The sequence below is a fragment of the Chrysochloris asiatica genome, unplaced genomic scaffold (assembly GCF_000296735.1).
Source record: "Chrysochloris asiatica unplaced genomic scaffold, ChrAsi1.0 scaffold00015, whole genome shotgun sequence".
In the NCBI taxonomy this organism is placed as follows: domain Eukaryota; kingdom Metazoa; phylum Chordata; class Mammalia; order Afrosoricida; family Chrysochloridae; genus Chrysochloris; species Chrysochloris asiatica.
In genome coordinates, this window is record NW_006408533.1 from 19,039,585 (window position 1) to 19,065,455 (window position 25,871).

A 25,871-nucleotide genomic window follows, 5' to 3' on the forward strand; every position below is an offset into this window, starting at 1 on the left:
AGTGTGAGCTCATGAATGAATGTGTTTCCTGGACTGGCTCTTGTGTACGAATTGCAAGACTAATTAAACTCATACATATTTGTGGAAATGCAAATATAATTTTATTTACCAATGACTGTAATAAAGGTAAATGCTCCTTACTTAAACAAACAATTCACTTTGGGAATAGAGTTGTAAACAGAAGCAATAAATAAACACTCGTTATTGAGTGCTTACTGTGCATCCACTGAACTTCATGAGCTGGCTGTTCTGACTTCTATCAGAATGCGTATATATATATATATATATATATATATATATACACACGTATATATGAAAGTGTCGACAACACTGGGTAGATGATCGGTCCCCAGATAGCCAGATAGTGGCCTTTGAGTGCCCCATGTATGATGGAACGAAATCCTGCACGATCCCAGTGATTAGTTGCAGATGCACTGTTGGAATCTATAAAGTTCTCATTGGCTAATTTTTGGAAACAGTTCACCAGGCTTTTCTTCCTAGTCTAGAACCATACACGTCTGAAAGCTCCAATAAAACCTGTTCAGGATCATAGCAAAACCCAATCTACTACTGACTGACCAATAAAGTGCACTGGTCAAGAGCTAAACTCAGGTCTCCTGCAAAGAAGGAGAATTCTGCCACTGATAAGGGTACCAATGCCTTCCCAGATAAGGGTACTTAACCACAAATAGTCACAAGCATGCTGCACCACATCCATGACTCTCAGAAACATTGCATGATATCCCACTCTGCCAAATACTGGGTGACCAGGGAAGATACTGAAATTCTCTGGAGAGCTTCTGTTTCCTCACCTGTAAAATAGAGAGAGTAATCGAACTTGCCTCCTAGGGAAACTGGGATTAAATGAGATCACACAGTGGTGTGCTGAGCATCATGCTGAGCACATGGTAAATGATAAATACATGTTCAAGATTCCTATGGTACTATGATGATGATGATGATTACCACTATACAGCCTATTCTACATGCTCCTACATATTCTCATTTAATTGCCACAACAGCCCAATGAAGTCGGTGTTGTTATTCTGTCCTGACATATAGGCGAGGAATTCAGAGCTCAGGGGATAACATGCTAGCTCATGAGCATTAAAACTCAGGTCTCTGGTCTCCAGAATCACTGTTCCATATCACCAGAGCTGCCTGTCTGTCCTTGTTCATGACTAGTACCTAAAGAGGACTCATGATCACATCCTATTGCCATTCAAACCCATAACCAACTCCCAGTTACACATGACAGGTATCTTTCGTTGCTGCTAACCCCTGATTGTGGTTTCAGCAACTCCTCAGATCATTCATATACTCATCCTCCTTCCCAGTCTCCCAGAGTCCCTAACCTCTGCACCACCTGGACTTGAAATCCAGCAGGTATTTTATATCATAGGATCACAGACTGCAAAGCAGGAAGGATTCTTAGAGGGGATCAATTTCACTCCCATTTCTAGATGAAAAAATGAGACCTAGAGAAAATTAATGGCTTACTCCAGGGGCTTCCACTCTCCTCTGAACTTCCTCCAAACTGAGCACCCTCGAGCTGGACATCTCACTGGTCATCAGAAAAAGCAGGGGAGGGAGCATGCTAACAGCTCAAGTTGGGTTGCTGCTGGTGGTTGGTGGTTGGTGGTTGGTTGTGCTTTAATAATGCTGTGGGCATTGCAAGAGTCTTTGAATCTCACTAAAAGGGCCATGGCTCTTCCTCCCATTTCTCACACATCCTAGGTGACCAGTTAGCTCAGTCTGCCTCATATAAGACTAAAGAAACTTACCAAGACATTTATAAACACTGGGTGCCTTTCTCTTCCTTCGCCTTTTACCTTGCTTATCTTGTCTATGATGAGTATCATTCACAGGGAGAAATATATATTAAAAAGGTAACTGACAATAAACTTAGTATTAAAAAAGGTGTCTGTGCTGGGCACTTACTTTGTTTTGAGTTTTGCAGGGAACTGTGTCATGTAAAAGGTGCAGTGCCTTGTCATGGGTAATCACAGTCTAAGGAGAGGCAAACAGACACACACTAACACCCATGGGATGGCACAGAGGGTCTGAGATCCTGGGGTGGGAGATCCAGGCATGAGTGGGCACCAAAAGATTGATGAGGTTGCAGCAGTTAGCTGGCTTCCTGGAGGAGGTACGGGTTGGCCTTGTGGATGGGAGGGCCTTGGTTTGGGAAGTGGAAGGAAAGAAGGTACACCAGGTAGGAGAAAACTCTGAAAGGAGCAGAGATGGAACTGATCACCCAGGAAAGCAGGCATGAGGGTACGGGTGCAAGGTTGTGGACCCTTTTGGCTTCTTTTTTGTTTATTATATTGTTGTTAAGTGCCACTGAGTTGGTTCTGACCCATAAAGGACTTTTTATCGGGTTTCTGAGGAGTGGCTGGTGGGTTTGAACTGCTGACCTGGCCATAGGCAGTAGAGTGCTTATCCCATAGCACTACACCAAGACTCCATGCTTACCATGTTCCAGGCACTGGGCTAAATCCTCTGCCCAGATTACTACATTTCACATTCAGAATAAACTCATTGAAGCAGCTTGTATATAACCATTTACTAGACAAGGAAACTGAGTCTTGCCTAGGAGATAAAATGACTTGCCTAAGGTCACACAGCTTGTCAGTGTGGATGCTGGGATTTCAGTTCAGCCCAGATGGCCTCACAGCCCTTATGCTTGACCTGAGTCTTAGAAGGCCTGAGAAGTCACGTGAGGAATGCGAATGCCCAACACAACTGTTAAGAGAATAACTTAAGCCATGCAAACCAAGTCTCGCACATTAGTATTCTCAGAGGGGTGGGCTGTATGCATGTGTCAGTGCGAGTACGTGTAAGAGGGAGTGAGATTAAGGCCCACTTCCTATGGCTGGGGAAGGAATATCTGTCAAGACAGTTGTGATGAAGCCTAAAGTACATATTTATGGTGAAAGCAGATGATCCTAGAGATTTGGGAGGCCACTGTTCTGGGAAAGAAAGCTAAGGCACTACGGCTTTTAAGCAAGGCTCGGAAGGGGACACACCTTGGAAGTGGACGACAGCACTCTGACAAGAAGGCCTGGACTGGAGCTACCTTAGGAGAGGAACTGGGGTTGGGAGACGTCCCAATGCAGCTATGAGGACCAGGCAACTTGACGTGCATTGGAGACACCTGAAGCTGTTACCAGCAGCAGGTCCCTGGCCCCACCTTCAGGGATGTCAAAGGCCAGGGCATCTTGATACAGAGTCGGGCCTGCAGGCCAGATAGACAAGGTGGGCTGCTGGAGAGGACATTTCAGGAGGACAGTGTAGGTCTCTGGGGGTCTGAGGGCGGAGTCCTCACATGAATGATATGCCTGAGACCTCAGGGTTCCTGGGGTCAATAGGGGTTTCCTTCCTCCTGCCAGCTAGGACCTCTGTGAGTTCAGGCAGGAACTGGAGGTGGGTGGGGCCCAGTGCACAGAGGACCTGCCCTGGGTGTTTGCACTTTTTTTGGTTGAACACAGTCTCTAAGCGGTCCAGAGAGGAGGCAAAGGACAGTCAACCTGCAGCTAAACACGCAGGTCAGGCCTGAGAAGGACAGATGCAGGGCTGCAGAAATGCCTTCAGTCAGAGGGCAGTCCTACTCCAAGCCTCCTCTGTACAGTCCTGCCCTCAGGAAATGCTACTTCCAAATGCTCCCTCCCGGCTCAGTGGTCAGGTCTGAACACCACCTGTTTCTACCAGACGGATCACGGGGAGGGGATCTCTCTTTCCAGAGCTGCTGCCCCCCCCTCCCATCTCTCTCCCTATCTGTCAACTGCTTCTCTCTTCCTCTTACACACACACACACGCACACACACACACACACACACACACACACACACGGCCCTGCACGTTCATTGTCTTCAAAGGGAGCCTGGTGCCCAGAGCTACCTTCTGGGAAGTCGGGAGCCCCTGCTTCTTCTTCCTGTCTCCCAGGGGAATCTGTGGGCCGAATGTGAGAAAATGTCACAGATGGCCCAGTCATGCAGCCAGGAAGTCAGGAGGTCTCTGGAGAACCCCATCTGACTTAACGTCCCCCACAACTAGGCTGCTCATAACTACATGTATGTGGGATCCTCTCTCCCTACACTGCTCCCACACTCCTCCCCAAGTCCATGGCCACAGGCCCCCCAGAAATACACCTGCATTTGCAGAGAGCTGCAGGCGTGCCCACCTGAGGAGTTGGACCCATCTTTTCTGCTGTTTTTTTTTTTTTTTTTTAACATACACATGTCATAGATGTACACACAATCTGTCACCTTAAAACTGGCCCACCCAGTGTACTACAGTCTTCACATGTCGGCGTACACTCAGCCTGTCTGAGTACATATGGTCAGACATCTCTGCATCCAGGCTCCCCCCTCCCCCGCTCAGATTGGAGTGTTCTCACATGGAGGTAGCATGCATGCACATGCACACACACACATATGCATACAATCAACACACTGTTTTCCTGGAAGCCGCTGGCGGCTCCGGGCCCCACAGCTCTTCTTAGACCTAAAGCTTTATTCTGGGGGCTGACCTGCTCCTGGTCCCTGGTTGGGAGGGAAATGAGGGCACATAGACAGCAGGTCCCAGGATGAGGGAGATTACAGCCTTGCAGAAATGGAGCCTTCTCCTGATACTCCTTTGTCTTTCCAGAATTAGGGAAGAAAAATACAGCACTCCTACTCCTGACACACACACACACACACACACACTTGCCACAGAACACCAGCATACACATGATGTGCACACAATAGACTTGCAGCACAGAGCATAAGTGCAAAACACAAGAACATAACACACATGCAACACAACATGGGAGCCCTGGTGTGGTGCGGTGGGCTAATGCATCCAACTGCAAAGTTGTTTGAACTGCAAGGTCAGTGATTCAAGCTCACCAGCTGCTCCTTGGAAACCCTATACAGGGTCATTATGGGTCGGAATCGACTTGACGGCACTTAACGACAACAACAACATACAACATGCCACTCAGCTACATTGTGCGCCCAAAGCACAGCGCAGGCCACGCTTATCCCCAGTCCCTTCTGTGCCTCAGGTCCTAGAGGTGCCTGTGCACCCATTATCAACCACCAGAGTGGGACTGCTAACTCACATGTCCACCACCTCCAGTGGTAACCTGTGCCGCCTCCAGTCCAACACACAATTCAAGTCCAGCACATCCAAGCAGCCAGTCCTGCTGGCCCAGGAAAGTCGCTACTGCCAAATGGTCTGCTTGTGCACATTGAGACGTTGATTGGAAAGAAAACCATCGATTTCTCATACCCTGGTGAACACTGCTCAGGGTTTGTATGCGTATGTGTGTACTCTCTTATTCCACCTTCTCTCTGCTCTGCCTGGGCCAAGTGTGGCCTGGGTGCTGGGAGAGACTTGGGTGGATGGCCCTCTCTGGCTGGGAGCTGCACCTCCAGGAGAGGTCCTAGCTTCAGCCCTCCAACTCACCACCCTTCCCTCCCGTCGCCACCTCCCAAAGCTGCCTCTTCCCAGTCATGAAAACTACCTTGCTCTACACACAGGTCTGACCTGACCTATATGAGAACTGACCATGGCTAATGTATGGGGCGATGTAGTTCTCAGAAGGCCTGCCACGAATTTCTCCAGGACCTGCCTTTGGTTTTGGTTAGAACAGAAATTTGGCCGCGATCCCGTGGTTTGACACAGGAGGGAGATAGCAGAGGGAGTGTTCATAGCAAACACCTTCTGTTTATTTGTTAATATCTATAGAGGACTTGGCCTTAGTTTTTCAGGGGGGACCCTGGGATGCACAGGTGTGAGTGAGGGAACTTTTGGCCTCTGGCCTAAGGCTGAAAGGTGAGCTGAAGGCCCCTGTGTTACCATTTTACAAACATCTGCCATCAAGCGATTCTGATACATGGGTACCCCAAACGTGTCAGAGTGGAACTGTGTTCCATAGGGTTTCCAGAAATTGCCTCTAGGTGGACTTGAACCACCAGTGTTTTGGTTGGCAGTTGTGTGTGTTAACCATTTGTACCCCTGAGGACTTCCCCGCTTTTCCCAACTAGCTGTTTTTATATCTACTAATGAATCACATGCCTACATTGTGTTTATGCTCGCTAGGTAACTCAGTCTTGTCAGTAGGAGGTGGCGTGTGAGTGTGTGTGTCTGTGAGTATCCGTACATGTCCAAACATGCATCTCTATGTATTTTTTTTTAATGTGTGTCTGTGAGTGTGTGGTTGTGAGAGTGTCTATCTGTATTTTTGAGTGTGTGCATTTGTGTATGTGTATCTGTATCGTGTTCACGGCTAAGTGTGTTTCCATGTGTGTGTCTGAGAGTGTATTTGTTATATGTACATGTGTGTGCAGGATGTTGTGACCTCATGCACAATTGAACAAACTGCTGTCCAGTCCTGAGCCAGTCCCATGATCTGTTGCAGACCCAACTGTTGTGATCCATTGAGTTTTTATTGACTGATTTATTTTATAGATCACCAGGCCTTTCTTCCTAGTCCATCTTAGTCTGGAAACTCCAATGAAACCTGCTTAGCATCACAGCAATACACAGACCTCTGTTGACAGCGAGGTGGTGAATGTGCACAAGGTGTCTGGCTGGGAATCGAACGCAGGTCTGCCACATGTTCTGCTTTGTATGTTTGTCTGTTTGTGTGAGCTACCTCTGTGTGCCTGTAAATGTGTGCACGGCTGTGTCGGTGTGTGTGTGTTCATGTTCTCAGAGCTCCATAAAAGACAGGGTGGAATGATTCAAGGAAAAATTAGCTTGTAACGTGGCCTCAGTTCCTTCTCTGTCAAATGAAGGAGATGAAAGACACAATCTTTTTATTTATTTCCATAAAGGGAGTGTTTAGCTGTGAATGGAGGTGGGCTTGAGAATATGACAGGTTTGGGTGCAAATGCTGGCTGTGTCTCCCAAGCATGCCACCTTGGTTGAGTGACTGCTCTCTGAGCTTCCGTTTCCTAAATGTATTGAAGTTCTGTCTTGAGGATCTGCTGTGATAAAACAATAGGATCCCATGTGTGCAGCTTAGTAGGTGCTTGGTGAATGGTTCCTTCCTGTCCATCTCCAAGCCATCCTGGCATCCTGAACGAACTATTTTCCAGAGCGAGCAGGGCTGTCAGCACTGCTCTGTGGTCTGATGGGGGTGCTGGCACGTAATAAATAACAATGACCCTGGAGATTTTAACTTTTACACTGTGCTTGCTTTCCTTCTATCAGCTCACTTGATCCTCCCAATGACCCTGAGAGGGGGCTGAGCAGGTGTCATCGTAGTGATTTGAGAGAGGAGAAAACAGAGACTCTGAGAGAGGAGGCGAGGTGACCAGGCACAAGGGAAGCCAGAGACAGGGCTGGGCAAGAAGCCAGCATCTGACTCCTGGTGCAGAGCAGGGCTGTGCACCCACTGCTGCCTCCTTATCAAGAAGTGTCCAGAGCACTGAATTACTGCCCAATTCGAAGGACCCTGGAGAGTCCAGCTTCCTTCCATCCCTCAAACTGTCCGATGCAGATCAGAGGAGCCAGTCTGACGCCCAGACACGCACACAGACCATCTGCACAACGGATGTGTGGGGTCTGTCCTCATATAGGAAATGGAGGTATGACTCTCAAAAAGTGAAGTATGGCGGGTCCTTCTAAGAGCTGACTAGGACCACCCCCTGCAAGAACGGTCCGATGGTATTGCAGTTGTCCAGAGCCAAATTTGTTAGCCTCAGCACACAACTCAGTTACAGGATTTGCCTTTAAGTAATGCTTGCTGATTTCCTGAACTTCAAATCCCTAAAAGCAGAACAGGCATTATTGGTTCAGCAGTAGAATTCTCGCCTTCCATGTGGGAGACCTGGGTTCAATTCCCAGCCAGGGCACCTCGCACACATTCACCACCTCTCTGTCAGCAGAGCTCTCTCTGTGTATTGCCACGATGCTAAACAGGTTTCATTGGAGCTTCCAGACTAGGATGGAATACGAAGAAAAGCCTGGTAATCTATAAAAGAAATCAGCCAATAAACATTCGATGGATCACAACAGTTGGGGCTGCAGCAGATCATTGGAATGGCTCAAGAATGGGCAGCAGTTTGTTCCACTGTGCAGGAGGTCACCATGAGTCAGACACCAACTCGATGGTTGCTAACAACGACAACAACACAGGGCAGAATCGATGAGGAGTAGGGTGAAGACATGAGTCTAGTCTCCCAAGAAGAGGCCTTGCCAGACAGTGCCTTCAGTTTCACATTCAACTTTGGGCAGGTTTGTGGGGGAACAAAAGCAACATTCATAAAGTCACGTTCACCCAACAGGCTAGGCCCAGGACTCCACCTGCTCCATCAGCTGCCATGCCGAGTCCTCTGACTCAGCCTTGCCCTTTCCCTATCCTGACAGCACCCATCCTGACAGCACCCAGCCTGAGACAGACAGCCACTCTGCAGCACCCCGGCAAGATCGGAACAGATTTTAATTTTCTGGAATCCATTGTTCTTGATGAAAAACATATCAGCTCTACCTGGTTGCAATGGGGGTAATTGAGATAATATACAAGAAAGCACTTGAAAGATTAAAAAGCTGCCTAAATGGAAGACACACTATAATATAAATAAAATATGTAATTGAACATCTATGACACCGCACATAAGATTCATGGTTGGACTTTACATGACAGAAACCCTTTCTGCACATAGGTACGGTACAACCTAGGACTTCATTTGGTATATTGTGCGGTTTGTAGTATGTGCTGCGATCCGTAAGATTTGATAATATCTTATGACACATCCTATCCCTAGCACAGAGAAAAGTAGAATCGAAACCAGTTGACATTAGGCTATTTTGGCATTCGAAACACAAGCCCCAGATTTGTGATTTTAACAGCTGAAGCTGGGAGGGAAAAAACTACAAATAGTAGTGGGTTAGATATCTCCATCGACAGGCAATGTGGCCCACTGGGTGGGGAGTGGGGGTGGTCCTCAAGAAGACACGAATCCCAGCAGCAGGCTGGGGTGGGGGGATGGGGTGGGGTGGCGGGGAGGGCTCTCGGAAGGAGGTGGAAAAAGAGTCGCACTTGGCAGCGACTGTTCCTACTATTTATGAAACCAGATGAGGAGCTAGAGGGCTTGTGGTGGCCCCCGTGTCAGCTGATTAGCTGGAGATTATATTGATGATGTAATAAAAATTCACTTTGTCTATTAAGTTTCACCAGGACAATCAGGGAGAGATTAGATAAAAATCAGAGGAAATGAATAATAGAATGGAGGAGGAAAGCCACAAGGCTTGTTCCCTGCCATGATCCCTGTCAGTCTCCCCCTTTCTCTGCAATGGGACATGCACAAGGACGCGCCCATCCCAGAACCCAGGCAAGTAGAGAAGAAAACTTCCCCTGAGCTGGGCTGGTGCTTCAGACGACGCTGGTTTAAGTCGACTGGCCCTGTTTAATACCTGATCAAGCCTGAAGCACAGCAGTCTCCCTGGCTTCTCAGGTCCTGCTGGGAGTCTCGTCCAAACCCTTCTGCTGCCTGGGTCCCTTCTGCCCAGCCTCCTGGGTGGTGGGGTGATGGGGTGGCCTTCCATGTTGGTGATGCAGTTTTAGGTCATAAAGGCCTCCCTGCCTCACAGTGTCTCCCTCTGGCCCTGACCTATGCAGGAAATTCCCATGATTCGAGATGTTTCTTTGGGTTATGGCCTGGCCTCTAAAAGGTCCCTGCTAAAAGGCACGTGTCACCAGAGATAGTAGCACATTAATGTCCATTAGCTGCCAGGGGACACATCTGCCTGGTTTGATTTGTCAGATCATCAAAGGGACAGAACTTTGAAAAGATAGGAAAAGGAGGTCACTTTTGCTTGGGGACAATTGCCCAGGGAAGGTTGGGAGAGCCACAAAGCCTTGGTGGAGGAGGCTGGGTGACAGGGAGGTGGGAGGACACTGGATGACCACCATCTCTCACTCCTGTACAGCTCCAGCTCCCTGACTGAACCCAGACCCACTGCTGCCCTGGGAACACCTGGGACCCGGAAGAGGCCAGACATCCCAAAGTTCTACACTCATGGAACCTGAAGCAGTGCCACAGAGTTCGTTTTGACTCATAGCGACCCTTTAGGGGGGTTTGGAGATGGTCAGCCTTTATGGGAGCAGACAACTTCATTTTACTCCTGCAGAGTAGTGCTTAAACCTCCAAAGTCTAACCCACAGTGCCAGCAGGGCTCCTCAGAAGATACATGCTGTTGTTGTTAAATACCATCAAGTCGGTTTCGACTCCTAGTAATCTTGTATATGCTTTCTGAGGAGCAGCTGGTGGGTTTGAACCACTGACCTTATGGTTCACAGTCCAGTGCTGATCCTACAGCACTATACCTATAGTCTTCCATTAAAGAGCAGGCTACAAGTGTAAGTAACTGTCTTTCGGATCCTAAACGCCATCTTATCTACGATTACTCTTCTGGGCTAGGCTTCTCTTCCGTAGATGAGGGGGCACCCTAATGGCTCTCCTACTGAAATCGGGCTGACCAGGAGCCCTTGACTCTCTGGTAGCAGTTTTTCCTGGGACTGCCCTCCAGATGTAAGATCAGTGTTACCCAAGGAAACTCTGGCTTTGTCACACTGTCGGGCGTCTGTCCCACCATTTCAGATTTGAGGATGGATGAAGAGGAAGAGTGGAGCATGAGGGAAAATCCCAACTTCCAACACTCCACAGTCTACAGCTTGAGTTCAGCTGACTGAGCTTGTGGGAATAATCTAGATGCTTGCTTTGGTGACAAGGAATGGGGCCACGAGTTTAAATACTCCAGGAGTAATTTCTCAGCTCAAGTGGGATGCAGATGGAACAACTGCAAGACACATCTGCCCAAAGCACCTAAGGACAGTCCTTTCCCTTTCTCTGTGCGGTATCGACTGCCTGGGTCCCTGCCTCCACCACAACCCTGTTCTCCCTCAGCCAGGCTGTCAGTGGGTCCAGATTAATTCAAAATTAGAAATTCCTTTATCCACCAGCCTGTGAATGAGATTTCACTGCAGTGGGACAAAAACAACAAAACAGAGCAAAACAAAACAAAGCCCCCAAACTGTCAGCTTCCCAGCCTTCCTGTCGGTTTTGTTCTCATCTATCAACGCTGGCCTAGACTGCTCCTCTAACCCTGAGACCAGGAAGCCTGTGCTCCTAGATGGTTGCTCTTCTTTTGTGGGTTTCCTTACTCCCCACCCAGGACTTCAGCATTGGGCAATTTTTCATTGGTAGGTTTACCACCCACTAAGTCATCCATAGTTACAGAGGTGAGGGGGGTCCCCTAGCTCTGAGAAGAAGGCCTGAACTTACGGTACCCGAGCTGAATCTGAGTCTTACCTCTCTGAGACAGGCTGTATTATCCCATCAGACTTGGGGGCTCCCCAGTAGAGAGACATAGCACATGACCCCATTAGACTGGAATACTCCCCATGTTTCCTGCCTCTGCCCATGGGGAAGAGCCTGGGGACCTTCTCCCCATGTAGGGAAAAGAAACAGAGAAAGAGAGGATTGGGGTGCATTTCAGTCTGCAACTGAGGTGCAGATTCCCCTTTTGCCCCAGCAGGTCCTTGGGATCTTCACTCCTGGCTGTGACCTCTGCTGTGGCCCTGCCCTCTTAATCACAAGTTCAGCTGAGTCCAGCTCAGAACACTCAGAATTAATGTTTTACTGAGAAACCAAGGGGGACACAAACTAAGGCTTGGCGGTCTCGTCACGAGCATACTTGCACCTGCCCCTGAGAGAAGGAACTGGGCCCAGTGCATGACTACACCCCTGTGATAGATAAGGAAAGTACAGAAACAGTAGGAAGCATGCCTTTACATGGGGTGTGTTGCTGGTCAACCCTTTCCAAGCATGCTCCCATGCTTTAGGGGCTGAGAAGAGTGAGCTGCCATTGAGGCCTGAAGACTGCTTTTCCCTCAGTGAGACATCAACTCTCTTCTGGGTGTGCCCTTCAACTTCCTGCTCATCACCTCCCCCTGTGACCCACTTTAGCTGCCCAATCAGGTTTCTGTTGTTGTTAAGTGCTGTCCAGTTGGTTCTGATTCACAGTGATCCTGTATAGACTTTCAGAGGAGCAGCTGGTGGGTTTGAACTGCCGACCTTGGTGGTTAGAAGTCTAGTGCTTATCCTATTTCATCACACCAGGCTTCACCCTTCGTTCATCACTCCAAGGAAATGAATTTCTAAATGTGCCCAGCAGAATTACAATAGAATGTGCCATACCATAAATGGAATGATTTAGTTATTGAGTTGGTCATGTTAAGAATAAAGAGGGAGAGCAGCAGTTTTTCATAAAATGATTTACATAAAACAATGAACCTTCTACAAGAAAATGAAGCTGAAAATAAGCAAGTAGTGGCTCCCTGCTCTGGCCTCTTGCTCTCTGCTTGACCTCAGCGGACCAGGTGACCATAGATGGCACCCTCTGATCACTCACAGACTCAGTCCATGCACTGTTTCACTCAACCCACCCATCTCACCAAGTGTAGCTCAGTGTGGGCGTGTGTGCCTTGAGAGGCATTTGAAAATTCCTTTGCAGAAATTGATGGGATGCGACACTTTAGAGATGGACCTACGTTAGTCCCAAAATCTGGAAAAGGTTCTGGTGGCCAGCAGAGCTCTCACAACATTGTTGTTAGTTGGAGAAGGATATCATGTTTGGTATGGTGGAGGTTCAGAGATAAAGAGGAAGACCCCCAGTGAGATGGATTGGCAAAGTGGCAGCATCAATGGACTTAAGCGTGCCAACGATAGTGAGATTGGCCCAAGATTGGGCAGTGTTTCGTTCTGCTGTGCATAAGGTTGCTATGAGTCAGTATTGACAGTAACAACAACAACAACAACAACAACAACAACAACAATTGATTCTGACTCATGCCAACCCCTTTGTGTGCAGAGTAGAACTGCTCCATAGGGTTTTCAAGACTGTGACCTTTCGGAGGCAAATAGCCAGGTCTTTCTTCCTATGAACCTTTAGATGAGTTTGGATAGTAGTCTTGCGCTTAACTGTTTGTGCCACCCAACTGCCTCTCCTTGTGAACCTCCCTTCACACCCCCAAAACATCCCTTTGTCATCCAGTCAATTCCAACTCATAGCCACCCTACAAGGCAGAGTAGAACTGCCCGGGAGGGTTTCCAAGGCTGGAGTCCCGGAGTGATGCGTCAGGATAAGCACTGGGCTGCAAGGGGCGGTGTGAACTCACCAACTGCTCCATGGACACCCTATACAGGGTGACTGTGAGTTGGAATAGACTCGATGGCACTTAACAACAAGAAATGTTTATGGCAGCAGACTGTTCCTCTTTTACCAGACTGGGTGGTGGGTTCAAATTGCCCTTTCGGTTGGCAGCAGAGTGCCTAACAAACGCACTACCAGCGCTCCTCTCCCCCACATTGTTTCTGTGGTTAAGTCCAGTTGACCTGTATAGAGCGTCTGAGGAACGGCTGGTGTGTTTTAACCTCCAAAGTCATGATTAGCAGTTCACTGCTTATCCTACAGTGCCACACCAGGGTTCCCTACCCTCACACCCAAATGGAGGCTACAATTATCTGTTTTTGAAACACAACAAAACATACATATATATAAACTAAGATGCATTCCCTTTGAATTTTCTGGTTGGAGATTTCTGGCTTTGTGCGTCCCTCACCCTGTTTTGCTGGTTCCAGGGCACTGGCTTGACCTACCTTTTGCTAAGGTTGCTGCCCAGGGTCCCGCATGGCCCCCTGATTGCCCACCTAGCGCTCTCAGCCTCAGAGGAGCAGAAAGAGAGGCCTGCCCCCCTGTATGTTTCTGGGGTGAGGCTGCCCTGACTGCGGCAGGCGCCTGCAGCTTCAGTTTCAGGGGCCAGGCCGGCCGCGTGAGCAGGAAGTTCCCCATCTCACCGTCAGGGGGCAGGCGGCCTCCGGAGGAGAGAGGAGACCCTGCCCCCACACACGCAGTTTGGGGGCTCCTCCCTAGGAAGGCAAAGGACCTAGGGAGTGGCCAGGCCTCTGGGCTTTCTGCTGTTCTCCCTAGAGCTACTTAGTCTAGGGGCTGACAACTGAGACAGGCACAGGGCACTCCTGAATCTACTACCCACCCCTTCCTCCATCCCACCTTCTCCATGTACCTTGTGTGGCTGGCTCATGTTGGGAGACAGTGTGGAGAATCGGGAATTGTGGGGAATGGTATTGCGGACAGTGGAGAGGGAGCATCTGCGGTCCTTGGTGCCCTGTGGCCCCGAGACTAGGTGTGACCTCAGAGGCAGAAGCCTGTGTGTAAGCACTCAGCCAGTACCATGCACTGCTTGTCACCCTGAGTAGGTGAATGGGTGCGGAAAGTGAAAGGAGAGGAGATTCAGTTTGCCCTACTCTGAGCACTGCACCCCAAAGGTCCAGTCTCCCCTCCCAGTCACAGGCATCATCTCCTTGCCAGTCTTTACAATCCAAAGTCTCACCCCATAAGTTAGCAGCTGGCCTCCATTTCCCATGGTCACCGCCACCTTGGGGCCTGGCCTCTCAGGCTGGCTCCTTCTCTGCTGCCTTAAGAACAGGCTCTGGGAAGGGAGAAAAGGAAGGACCAAAAGCAGATGGGACTTTGGCGGTCACTGGAAACTCTCCCTGCCTGGCCTTCTGCAGCTCCCTCTCCCAGGGTCCCCAGACACTTGAGATGCTGCCAAGAAGGGTCAGAAACATCCACAACCAAGTCTCCAAAAGGGCAGGTGTTAGAGTCAGGGGAAGGACTGGAATAAAATTCCAAGGCCAAGGAAGCTCAGTCTTCCTTTTTCCTCACACCCACGGTGATTTGAGGTGAACCCCAGCAAGAAATGCATTTCTGAAGGGTGGCTAGATGCAGTCCAGAACATCCCCCATCAACAATGCTGTTGGGACGAGACCCTGAGCCCTGAACCCTGCTAGCCCAAGAACTCAGTCACAGTGATTTCTCTGACTGGGAGTCTTTCCTGGGACCCCCAAGCCACAGAATCCACAATGGCATTTCCTTGGGGTCACTTAATTTTGGCGGTTGCTTTAGGCTCCGAGTTGGACTTCTTCACACAGTGGGAGCAAGTAGATTCCCTGTGCTTCAGCCGATGAGACTGAGTCAAACCAAGCCAAGTATTGATTTGACAGAAAGATACGTATATGTTGGATAGATAACGGCAAAAGGATCTTATTTCTTTCTTTTCCTGTTTATAGAACACCTATCCCCTGCCCCACCTCGCAGAAAGTGGAGGCCGGATGAGGGGAGAGTGTTCTCACCGGTCACCCAGGGACACCTCCTTCCCCTTGGTCTCCTTCCAGGACTTCAAGACCATGAACCCTCTGGGAGCAAGGTTCCCCTTCTCCCACCACAGCAAGTACTCCCACGTCTTCGCCTTTCCGTGTATTCTTAGAACCAGTCAATATGATTAATTTTACATAGGCATAATTTCCTGCTATTGCTACGCAGTCCTTCTTCCAGCCTCACCCATCAGCAGCGACATGATACAGTTTCTGGTTATACTGGTCAACCAAGATATTGATATTATTAATAATGGATTTCTATATGCTGACCTTTGTCCACACAACTGAATCACTCTGGGCTGGCTGTCACATTTCTTTAAGAGGTATTGATAAGCCCATTACTGGAAGGACATGTACAATCTTTGGTGTGTGTTTCTCACTTACCTGCAAGTATCTCCTGTGAAAATCTACCTTTGTTGGATGCAACGATGTATGTGCATTGATATACAAGAGGTTGTCGGTGTTCATGTGCTTATGTGGTGAGTATATGTATATGTGTGTGTATGAGTGTGTGTGCGTGAGTCTGTCTTCGACACTGGCCCTTTTAGAGCTGATCAAATAGTCAATTAGAGCATTATAAGGAGGTAGCAGAATCAGAGTTCCTACAAATACACTGTGATGTAGTGTTTGATCTTTGGATGCCTCTTGTCTCCCAGGACTAACGCGAGAGGCTTGGCTTTATAAGGATATTATTAGGTTGATGCTTCATTCTCTCAATTTACCTGCCAGGCAGGAGACTGCACTCACTGAGAACAGTCTGGCCAGGACCAGCCATAGGAAGGTGCCCTGAAGGCCATGCTGCAGGCTTGCTTTGAGGCATGCTGCTCCCAGCCTCAGTCTGTTTATCTGTGCAGTGGCAGCAATTAACCTGGCTCTGTCTTCCTATGAAGGAGCTTGGATGGTGCAAGGGTTAAGGTCTTGGTTGCTAACCAAAAGGTTAATAGTTTGAACACACCAGTGGATCCAAGGGAGAAAAGATCTGGCAATCTGGGTGTGCAAAGATTACAGCCTAGGAAACCCTATGGGGGCTGCTATGATTTGGAATCAACTGCACAAACAACAGCTTTTCTAAGGCCAGAGAGGACAGGTTGACTCAGCTCAGCCGCTCAGCCTTCTGCACCAAAAAAAACCCCTCTCAGTTGTAAGAATGCAACACACACTTCAAAGCCTTGCTTATTACACAGTGGACAGTGGACAGCCCATTGATTGCCTGTTAGAAGGGAATGAATTTGTGTAGTTTCATGGTAGAATACATGCTGTGTGTTAGAGTGTATGTGTGTGCACGCATGGGCACACAGACCTCACTGCATCCTATCTGGGTAGCTGCTATCATTTTTACCTGCATACACAGCGGTGTCAGCGACAGACATATGACACTGCCTCTATCAACCTGGTCTACAGTGATCTGTCCTGTTCGGACCCATCCACGCTCACTTGTCAGGGGTGCCCCCTCACCCACCCCTGTAAAGGGAAGCCAGCTAGCTAGAGAGATCTTTTGGATCCTCAGACATCGCGTATGAATAAACCAGACATGGATTAATTAGGTGTGACTGCATCATTAAATTAGAATAATGAACAAACAGCCACGTATGGCATTCAAATCTGCCTAGAACGACTCCAAGGGTGGCTTTCAAGTAAGTCACCTGTCAGTTTGTAGGTTTGGGGGGCCTCTGGAGAAGGAGATTCCTGTCATATCTTGAGGAGTGGATTCTTTAGGCACCACCTACCCCAGGAGAGGCCCATCCTTCACTGGGTGCCCAGACTACACAACTGAATCCAAACAATAGCTTGGTTCGATACAGCATCATCTATGCACGCTTCAGCTGTGAGCATTTCTCAGAGTGAAATACTACAGCAGGACAGGTGCTCAAGAGACAGGAGGGAGAAGTTAAGAGGTGTGGGCAGCGGATGTGAAATGTATCGATCCCATAATATTTATGTTGATGCCCACAGTCGCTTGTGCGTACACACACTCACCCTTTTTGCATTTTCTTAAACTGTTCTTTTTTTTTTCACTCTCTATTTCAGTCAGATAGATTTGAAGGTGAACCAAGTCTCACTTGTGTAATTTTAGAAATAGCTACAGCCTGGCAGCCCCCAGCCCTGGGTGGACAACACCTCTGGTAGTCCCCGACTTAGTACAGAGTGGTGGTGCAGCAAGATCTGTTTGTCTTGAACAAAGAGGCAGAAGTCAACAGACTAGGGTAGGAGGAGGAAAATGGGAAGCTCCCTGCCTCAGTGGAGAGCTGTGGCCTAGCCTAATTCATCCAGGGCTTTGTTAGTAAGATCTGTTAAGTATGTTGAAGCCTTTGATCTGCACCCACCCTTAACAAAGGTGATGATTAATTAAAGTAGAGTGTATTGCAATAAAGTAGCATCATGGTCACTTTATGTACCATCCAGAGCCGGTCTTCGGAAGTCTCTGTCAAACTCTTTTTGGAGGCCAGCTCATTATCAAGTTTTTCCCCTAACTTTGATCGATAATTTTGGCTGTTCTGTTCTCACAGAACCAGGACTATGTCTGTGTCCATGAGGACACCTATTTATTTACATCTTTCAGATGGCCACATAGGATTTGTTCCTGGGCTGAGCTGAGCTGCTGAGAATCACTCCGTTTAAGAGCCACTAAGAGCCACCGTCAGCCCGTGCTGGAGAGAGATACAAGGCAGGATAAGAGAAGTGGAATGTTGAGCAAGTGGGGGAACCTATACAAATGTAAGTTCCTAAGACACCCAAGTCTACTCTTGGCAGGTCTCTGAAGTGTAGGCACTTAGTTACCCTTGGGCTTCCTTGTCGGCTCCTCAGGGCAAAGCTGGAACTCTGGCTTTATATCCACTCAGGGACCAGGAGAAGCTTGGTGGGTAGAGATGGAGGAAGCCCAAGGACGTCAACTCTGGACATTTCCCTGACATCTTTCCCAACCCTACCATTACCTTTTTGTCCTGGCACTTTTCACTGCATGCTTATAGTCAGAAGTGGAATAGCTGTCTCCCTCTTGAAGCTGCACTTTGGGGTTTGGGTGGGTCTTTTAAATGGTAAGGAGAAGAAAGAAAAGGGCAAGAGGAAGGATGATGATTAAGGCACTCCAGCTAAACTGGGGGGAAGAAAGCTCGGCTTCTCCGTCTTAGGCTATGTGGGTAGGACTGGGTATCATCTCTGATTCTTGCAGATGCTGTGTATTTCAAGGTACGCAGAAAAGGCAGAAGCAAATGGGGTAAGGATTATTTTCTTGTTGTGTTGTTGTTGTTAAGTGCTGCTGAGTCAGTTCCAACTCATTGTGACCCTGAATAAGGTTTCTGTGGAGTGACTCGTGGGCTTGAACCGTCGACCTTGCAGTTATCAGTCCAGCACTTATATAACAGTGTCATACCATGACTCTGGTAGAGAGAGCCCAATAGGAGGGCAGTTGGGTCCCTGCCACTCCCTGCTTAGGTTCAGGGAAAATGCAGAGCTCTGCAAGGAGAGCCTGGTTAGACTGACCTGTGTTTGTGTGTGCATGAATACTACCCTCGGAAACCCTGGGTCAGAACCAACTCGACAGCACTTAACAACAACAACAACAATGAATACTACAGGAGGGAGTGGTGGTGGGATGCCAAGGGACAGCGGGTGGAGCACAGAATGTTGTAGAAGAAAGGTCTCTGTAGAGAGAACTCTAAATGAGATAAGAGTTGTCAAACCTTTGAAGGGCGATGTGTGTGTGGGGGGGGGGGAAGGGGGGGGAATGATAAACCATTCTCAGTCCTGGATCTATGGGGTTAGGGATATAGAACAGCTAAACCAGAGAACAAGTCCACAACAGAAGTTAGATCACTGACAAATTCAATCCATGAGTTATGAGATGAAGTATGTAATAAGGAGAGCAGCGTCATTCTTCCCGGAGTTGCTCCTTTTCCCCAATACCGTCTTCCAGATCCTGCAATTAGCCTTGCAAGTTGAAGCCACCCCTAGCATCACCTCCATGCCACTTGTATTAGTCATCTCTTCCCGCCCACACATATACATGCTTACATCCACACAGATGCTCACATCCACACCCACAAAGTCTGTAACATCTTCCCTCTCCTAACCCTCTGGGTCCCACAGACATACATGGGTTGTCACTCCCTCTGTCTATTCTCTCTGCATGTTACAGGGGATCTCCCTTCTAAGTCCAGGAGCTGCTGCATTGCAGCCACTTCTTCTACCCAGTGTTCCCAGCTTCCAGCCAGACCACTTTCTGCTCCTTTTTCCTGTCTATGTTGTTGGAGCTCATTCTCTGTTGCGTCTCTCTCTCCTCTTTATCATGGCCATCCAAAATCCTCTTCAGTTGAGATCCCTCCTTTGTCACTTTGGAAGCTGACCATCTTCTGATGACACGGAGGTGTGAGCTGTGCAGTATTTTCCCCAAATCCATATGAGGCAAGTGAGACAAGTTTTTCCAGCCGAGGAGGTGGTTGGTGTCTTGGATATCTTTGAGGTGTTACTCAGAAGCGCCTCTCCATTCCTCTATAAAATCTATGATAATGAGGATGCTGATGCTGGTTACATTGCTGGTGATAGCCAGGCTCAAGGCGTTCAAGTGTAGCAGTAACACTGGGCATCAGGAGCGCCCCTCAAAACCAGCTCTCTGAAAGCACTCAAAGAAGTTACCAATATACTTAAGTGGGAGGGATCTCGATGGCACACATTTTTGTGGTGGTTTTCCTTTAGATTGTTTGCAAGCTATGACTTCACTCAAGAAAAGCTTTTCTTCTACTTTTCTTCCTTCCTTCATTCCTTTCTTTCTTTTTAAAATTTTGTTTTGTTTGAGAAGCAACAAACACCCAGCCAACTGAAATAGGTGATGAAGAGAGTGAATGTATGCCAAGGGGGTTTTGATAGCCCAGCCTAGAATTCCCATTAAAGCTAAGGGGTGGGGGGGAGTATTAACATTTCCCTGTTGAATTGCAGTGAAATCTAGGCCAGCCCTGCCTCCCACATGTATGGGATGCGCTTTGTCATGCTTGTACACGGATGCATATCTGTGCACATGCGCATGTTGATTTATCCTTGTGTGTTAATTTTGAGGAAGTCTGTTTAAAAGAGAAATAAAATCATACACAAGCACCAAGTAACTGCCAATATCGTAAATAAATTGAACATTTTGCAATAATTTTTTCTCTTTACTCTTACTTAAATAACACTTATCCACAGCTAGAATTTGGAGTTGTCTTTTTTTACGTGTGGCTGTTTCTTGACTTTAGTTTAATTCTGTAATAATTGCTACTGCACATTTTTATTGGTGAAATCTATTTTCTTCAAAAACAAGATTTTTCTTGTTTTCTTATTACACAGCTATCCCATTTTTTCTAATCTATTTCTCACAAGGCAAAGCTTTCTTCTAAAAACTATAGGTGTATACCCAGTCATTCAACTAGCATCTTTCACTGGGCAAAACTGAATTTTTATTTTTCAATGTAATAATTTTTTAAAGTTCATCTTAATTGAGCTGAAGCTCATGCTGGTACTCCGGCTTCACTGTCTTTCAGATTCACTTGGAAGTGAAAATCCAATAGAACCTCACTAGCATTAATTCACCTATCTACAGGAAAAAAAACAAAACAAAAACAATGAGCCATCTTGGCTAAAGTCAAATGGTGGAAACCGGATGTTCTGAGAATTCTAACATCTTGCATGCAAATATAAGACGTGGCATTAATCACAACGCTTCCTGACATCTGTACCCCAAAATCAAGAAACTCCAGGCATTTCTTATACAGGTACAATTGAAATGTGAGGTTGTGCATCTGGTCGTAAGCATAGCTTGAAATGATACACTAATTTCACAAAAGGGTATCTAACTTTGCCCCTGTTCTCCTTCCGGATGCTGGGAAGTATGAGGCCCCGCAGCTGTGGATCCTGGGTTGTGAACCCCTCACCCCAGGCAGCCGCCGGTAGAGTACATTTTCCTCCGTGGAGTAAGGGAAAATCTCAATGCAGAGTGGTTACCCAGGCGCAGATCTGTTCCGTCTGGATAACAAGGGGGGATGTGGTGTGTACTTGGCTGTTTAGATTAAAATGCATAGCAGGCTCCAAGAACAAGCACACATCAGTAGTAAAGGCTGTTTAAACCTTTGGGGACATCCCTATGTTTAGATTACATTAATTCATAAATATTATACTAAATACCACTTAAATTGGACTTAAATGACTTCAAAGATAATGCATTATAATATGGCTATCCAGAGAACACTAGTCTTTATGTCTCCCAGTAACTCAGTCTTTGCTGCTGCCTATCCTGCTAGACAAGATCAAAGTTATGAATGGATTGCTGGCTTGCTTATGTGTGATCCACTCACCAATGTATATGTTACTTGGCATGGGCATGTATGTGTGTACGTGTATCTGAGGTCACTGCTTCTGTTTTTTTTTTTTTTTTCCCTCTCCAGGAAATAAATAGGAGAAAAGAAAAAGAAATAAGAAGTGAGAGAAGGGAGGGATCACACTAGTGGATAACCTGTTCTTTTCTCCCAGGGCGAACAGGTCTACAAGCAGGGGCAGAACTGGCCCTCAGCTCACTTATGCTGCCATCCCCTGGAAGTGCCTCTCTCCTCTTTAGTCTATAGTACAAAACCTTTTCTTTTGGAGCCTGGAAAAGTGATCTTTTCCAAAGTGCTTCTAATGGAGGGCACAAGACGGGTCTGAGTTAGCCAGGAGAGTTTGCATTAACTGGGTTTTCTTTAAATTTTAATTTGGGGCCTATTTTCTGTCTTTCTCTCCTTGCCTAGCACCCAGACCCACCCCAAAATTGCTTTCCTAGTCTCCAGGGATTGAATTTACCTTTACAGTAATTACCCCAGTCCACAGCTGCTATTTGCTGCCTCCCCAGTCCAACAGGCTTTCTCTGATATGGCTGGGTTTGCTCCACAACACCCACCCACTCCCTCCTCCACAGACTCCCAATTTGACTAGAGTAATTGCCTTTTAAGGTTCACTCTACGCATGGCAGGTATTCTATTAACCCTTAGAAATACTTCCTATTTTAGTTGCCTGAAATGGCAGATGGCCAACAAATGGAAACCCACCTGGAGTACTATGCATTTAATTTAATTTTTACTAGTTTTTTTTCTTTCATTTTCTTTCTTTCTTATTTTTTCTCTTTTTTAAAAACCAGTAACATATATATTCCATATGCACTGGAAGCCAATTTTATCCCAAGATAATTTTATCTCAACTGCACACCAATATAATTTATTAGAAGTTGGAAATTCAAGAAAGGAAGAGCAAGAGTCACAGATATGCCCTTAAGTCAGGCTTAACAAAGGCATGTTTTTGTCCCTAGCTTCCTGTTGTCAATTTAGAAACAGGAAAAATCTAGAAACTAAAAGTAACCCTCACTTCTCAAACCTCATCATGTTTTTTGACTTAGCAGTAATTAATCATCAGTGGCAAGCAAGTAATTTTTTAAGGTAGCCAGAGGCTTATTTTATCAGGATTAGATAATAAATCAGGCAGCATCACTAAAGTAGAAGTCCAAACTCTTCTCAGACTGAATAAACCAGACCTCGGATACTCTCTCATTTATTCAGCTCTCTGGGAGCTTCCAGGCACTGTTAGGGACATTGTGACCCAACCTTGCTCTATAAAAATCAGAGGGATGGAGAGGCAGGAAGTTTCATAGGAAAGATACACGCTTAAGCTCTGAAGAATGAGCTGAGACAGTGTGGTACCCAGCATGCGGAGGCAACGGGCCTTCCTGGCACTAACTGAGCCAGTTTAAGGGAAGAATTATTTAGAAAATGAAGTTTTGCTTTCCTAGGAATTCTAGACAGGTATACGTGTGCGTGTGTGTGTGCCTATATAGTAACGTTTTCTACTTTTCTGATGTAAATGATAATCCTGTTTCTTTCCTATAGTACTTGAGAGTCCAAATTACACCGGAAGAAAAGTGATGATATCAGCATGGAATTGTGAAAAGAAACCAAAGGGTATTGTTAAAGTTTATCGTTATTTGAAATAAAGAAGCAATGAAGTGTTTGAATCCAGATCCCATTAAAAACAAAACAAAACCCGCAGTTCTTCGCAATTGTCTTTTGCCTCTGTGGGTTCTGTTTTTTGTTTTTAACTTTGAAAATCTTAAATCTCCAAAACTGATGAGTAAATTGGAAAAATATCCCCTTCCTATGTCTTTTAATTTTTATCATTACTGTTCTTAAAACTGAGTACATATTAGAATAACACAGGTTTAATACAAATATTGATTATCTTCTAGAAAGCTTAACTGAAAAGGGAAAAACTATAAAAATATGGTTGACTTGAGAAAAAGGAGCTAAAAAGAAAATAAATATTATTTTGAAGACTGCTTCACCATTCCACCTCTTCAATATCTCTTCTGAACAGACAGACATTTTGGATAAAGGTTGGTTTTTCTTTCTGTTACAGCCCCCACTCTTTACCCCACCCCAACAAACCTAGTATATTTCCATTCTGTTGTGTTTTTATGCTATTCAACATGCCATTAACTTTAAGATTTACTCCTCAGCAGACAAACTGTAAGATACTAAAGCCAATAAAAACTGCTCTATGGGACTCCAACTATGAAGAGTTTGGAGCTCTGTTTAGTATTCGAATGAAGGGAGGGCTGGAGAAGGAGGGAGGTTGTGATAGTGAAAACCACTGCTGCTTAGAGAGCCGCACTCTGCACCTAATGTGCTGGAGGATCAGCTATGTTCATAGACCATTTATGGCCAAGGATGAGGCTGCTGTGTGTGTGTGTTTCATCTTTAAAACCACCAGCTCAAATACAGCATCTTTGGCGGCTCTCCACGCTACTGTTTATTAAAAAACTGAACGTCCATACACATCCCCTACAACTTCCTTAGACCAGTGCTCCTTCCCTGCCTGACGATCAATCTCTTTCAGAAAGCATTTAACTTGCCCACACAGCTCCAGCACCGATTAATCCCCACTGCACATCCTATACATTACTGTTAGGAGCAGAGCACTGGGCTAATTTCGTCACCCACTAGCCACCCACACACGTTCTACAACCGAACACGTTTGGAGCTCTGCCTTAAAGATAATAAAACAAGGAGAAAACAGGCAGGCTGCAGACAATTTCTATGATCACTTTCCTAAAAAGTTACTGGGTTTTAATTCTTTGATTATTCTGTTTGCCCCCACCCCTCAAGCACTCACTATCAATGACTGCTTGAAGAGAAAGACATAATGTACTATAAAGCTCTATGCACGGTGAGTTTGGGATTAATTAAGGTATACATTTCAAAATGCATATATTGCACACACAGATTCTTTCCCAAAGCTCCGATTTCCTAGGTAGTGAACTAGCCAGGCTTCCCCAACCTCCACTCCATGCAGGGGATGGCTGGTACCTTGATAATTCTTGCTTTAGGTTTTGTCACTTCAAACAGTGCCCTCAACACCGCCCCCCACCAACCAGATGATCGAGGCACACCGACAGGGAGAGTTTACTGTTAAATTGACACCGAAATAAAAATATCCCTTTGCATTTGTCACCCCGCTTCATTTTAGACGGCTGTGCTCTCACTACTCTGGCACAGAGGAGAGAAAACCATTTCCTATCTGTTTTTCAGCACCAAGGCGATGGACAGCACCCTAGGTCTCTGGCCCGCCAAGCGCCAAGCCATTCCGTTCAGCGTCCCGGGCTCGGTCGCCGTAGCTTTTCCCATCTCAATGTTTCAAGTCGCTATCCCCACAAAACCCAAGCCCAGTTTTCTCTCGATCCTCTTTCTCTCTCTCCCTTCATCTTCTGCGCCCACTGCTCTCCCCGCGGCACCGCTCCTATTAGCTGTTCGTCCAAAACACAGCTTTGCCCCAGTGAGCAGTTCCCCACGCACCCAGGCTTGGGCTCCGCTGCCCGCGCGCCTCCCTCCTCGGCGCCCGCCCGAGGCTCCCTCTCGTGCCGTCTCCCGCTCGTTTCTCGCTCGCCCGCTCCTTCTCCTCGGCAAAGTTGGGTGGGAAAGGTGTACTCACCTTTGTGCATGCCTGTGAACCTGTCCTTCAGGACCGTGAGCTCGTAGATCTTGCCGAACTCCTCGAAGAGGGGCTTGAGGTCCTTCTCATCCAGGTTGCGGGGGATCTGCCCAATGAACAGCTTGATGGCATCGTGGTCCTTCATGGGAATGGTCGACGGGTTCCCCGGGCTGTGGCTTAATCCGTTCATGTGCCCGGCGGTGCCCGGGCTGCTGCCGAGCCCGTTGGTACTGAGGCTCGCGTTGTCAGCCTGTCCGTTTGCTAACGTGGCCATCTTTATATACATAGAGAAAATCTTCTTTCCTTTTATTCTTTCTCGCTCGCACTCTTGCTCCTCTCCCTCTCTCGCTCGTTCGCTCGCTCGCGCTCACACACGCACACGCATACACACACTCGGGTTCTCTCCCCCTCGGTTTCTCTACACCTCGCTCTCTTTTCTCTCTCTCTCTCTCTCCCTCGCTCTGCTCTCTCTCTCTTTCTCCTCTCTTCTCTCGCTTGCTCGCGCTCGCGCTCTCTCTCCTCTCCACCCCCCCTCTCCCTCTCCTCTCTCTCTCTCTTCCTAGGTCTGATCTGATTTTTTTTTTTACATTGAACAGACAGGATCTCTGTCCTTTCCGTTTAAACAGGCTGGACCGGTTCAAGTTCTCAGCCAAACCAGGG

General features: G+C 47.2%; 1 protein-coding gene across 13 annotated transcripts in view; it reads right to left on the reverse strand.

The window, feature by feature from the left end:
• Positions 1 to 25,660, reverse strand: part of CELF4 (CUGBP, Elav-like family member 4) — a 357,363-nt gene extending 331,703 nt beyond the window's left edge. For 7 of the 13 annotated variants that reach the window (XM_006835091.1, XM_006835090.1, XM_006835087.1 and 4 more), the window contains exon 1: positions 25,212 to 25,497. In XM_006835091.1, the coding sequence (XP_006835154.1) occupies positions 25,212 to 25,497 (286 nt within the window). Of the gene's footprint in view, positions 1 to 25,211 lie in introns of all 13 variants that reach the window. The other 6 variants (XM_006835094.1, XM_006835093.1, XM_006835088.1 and 3 more) reach the window with 4 other exon arrangements.
• Positions 25,661 to 25,871: the final 211 nt, after the last annotated feature.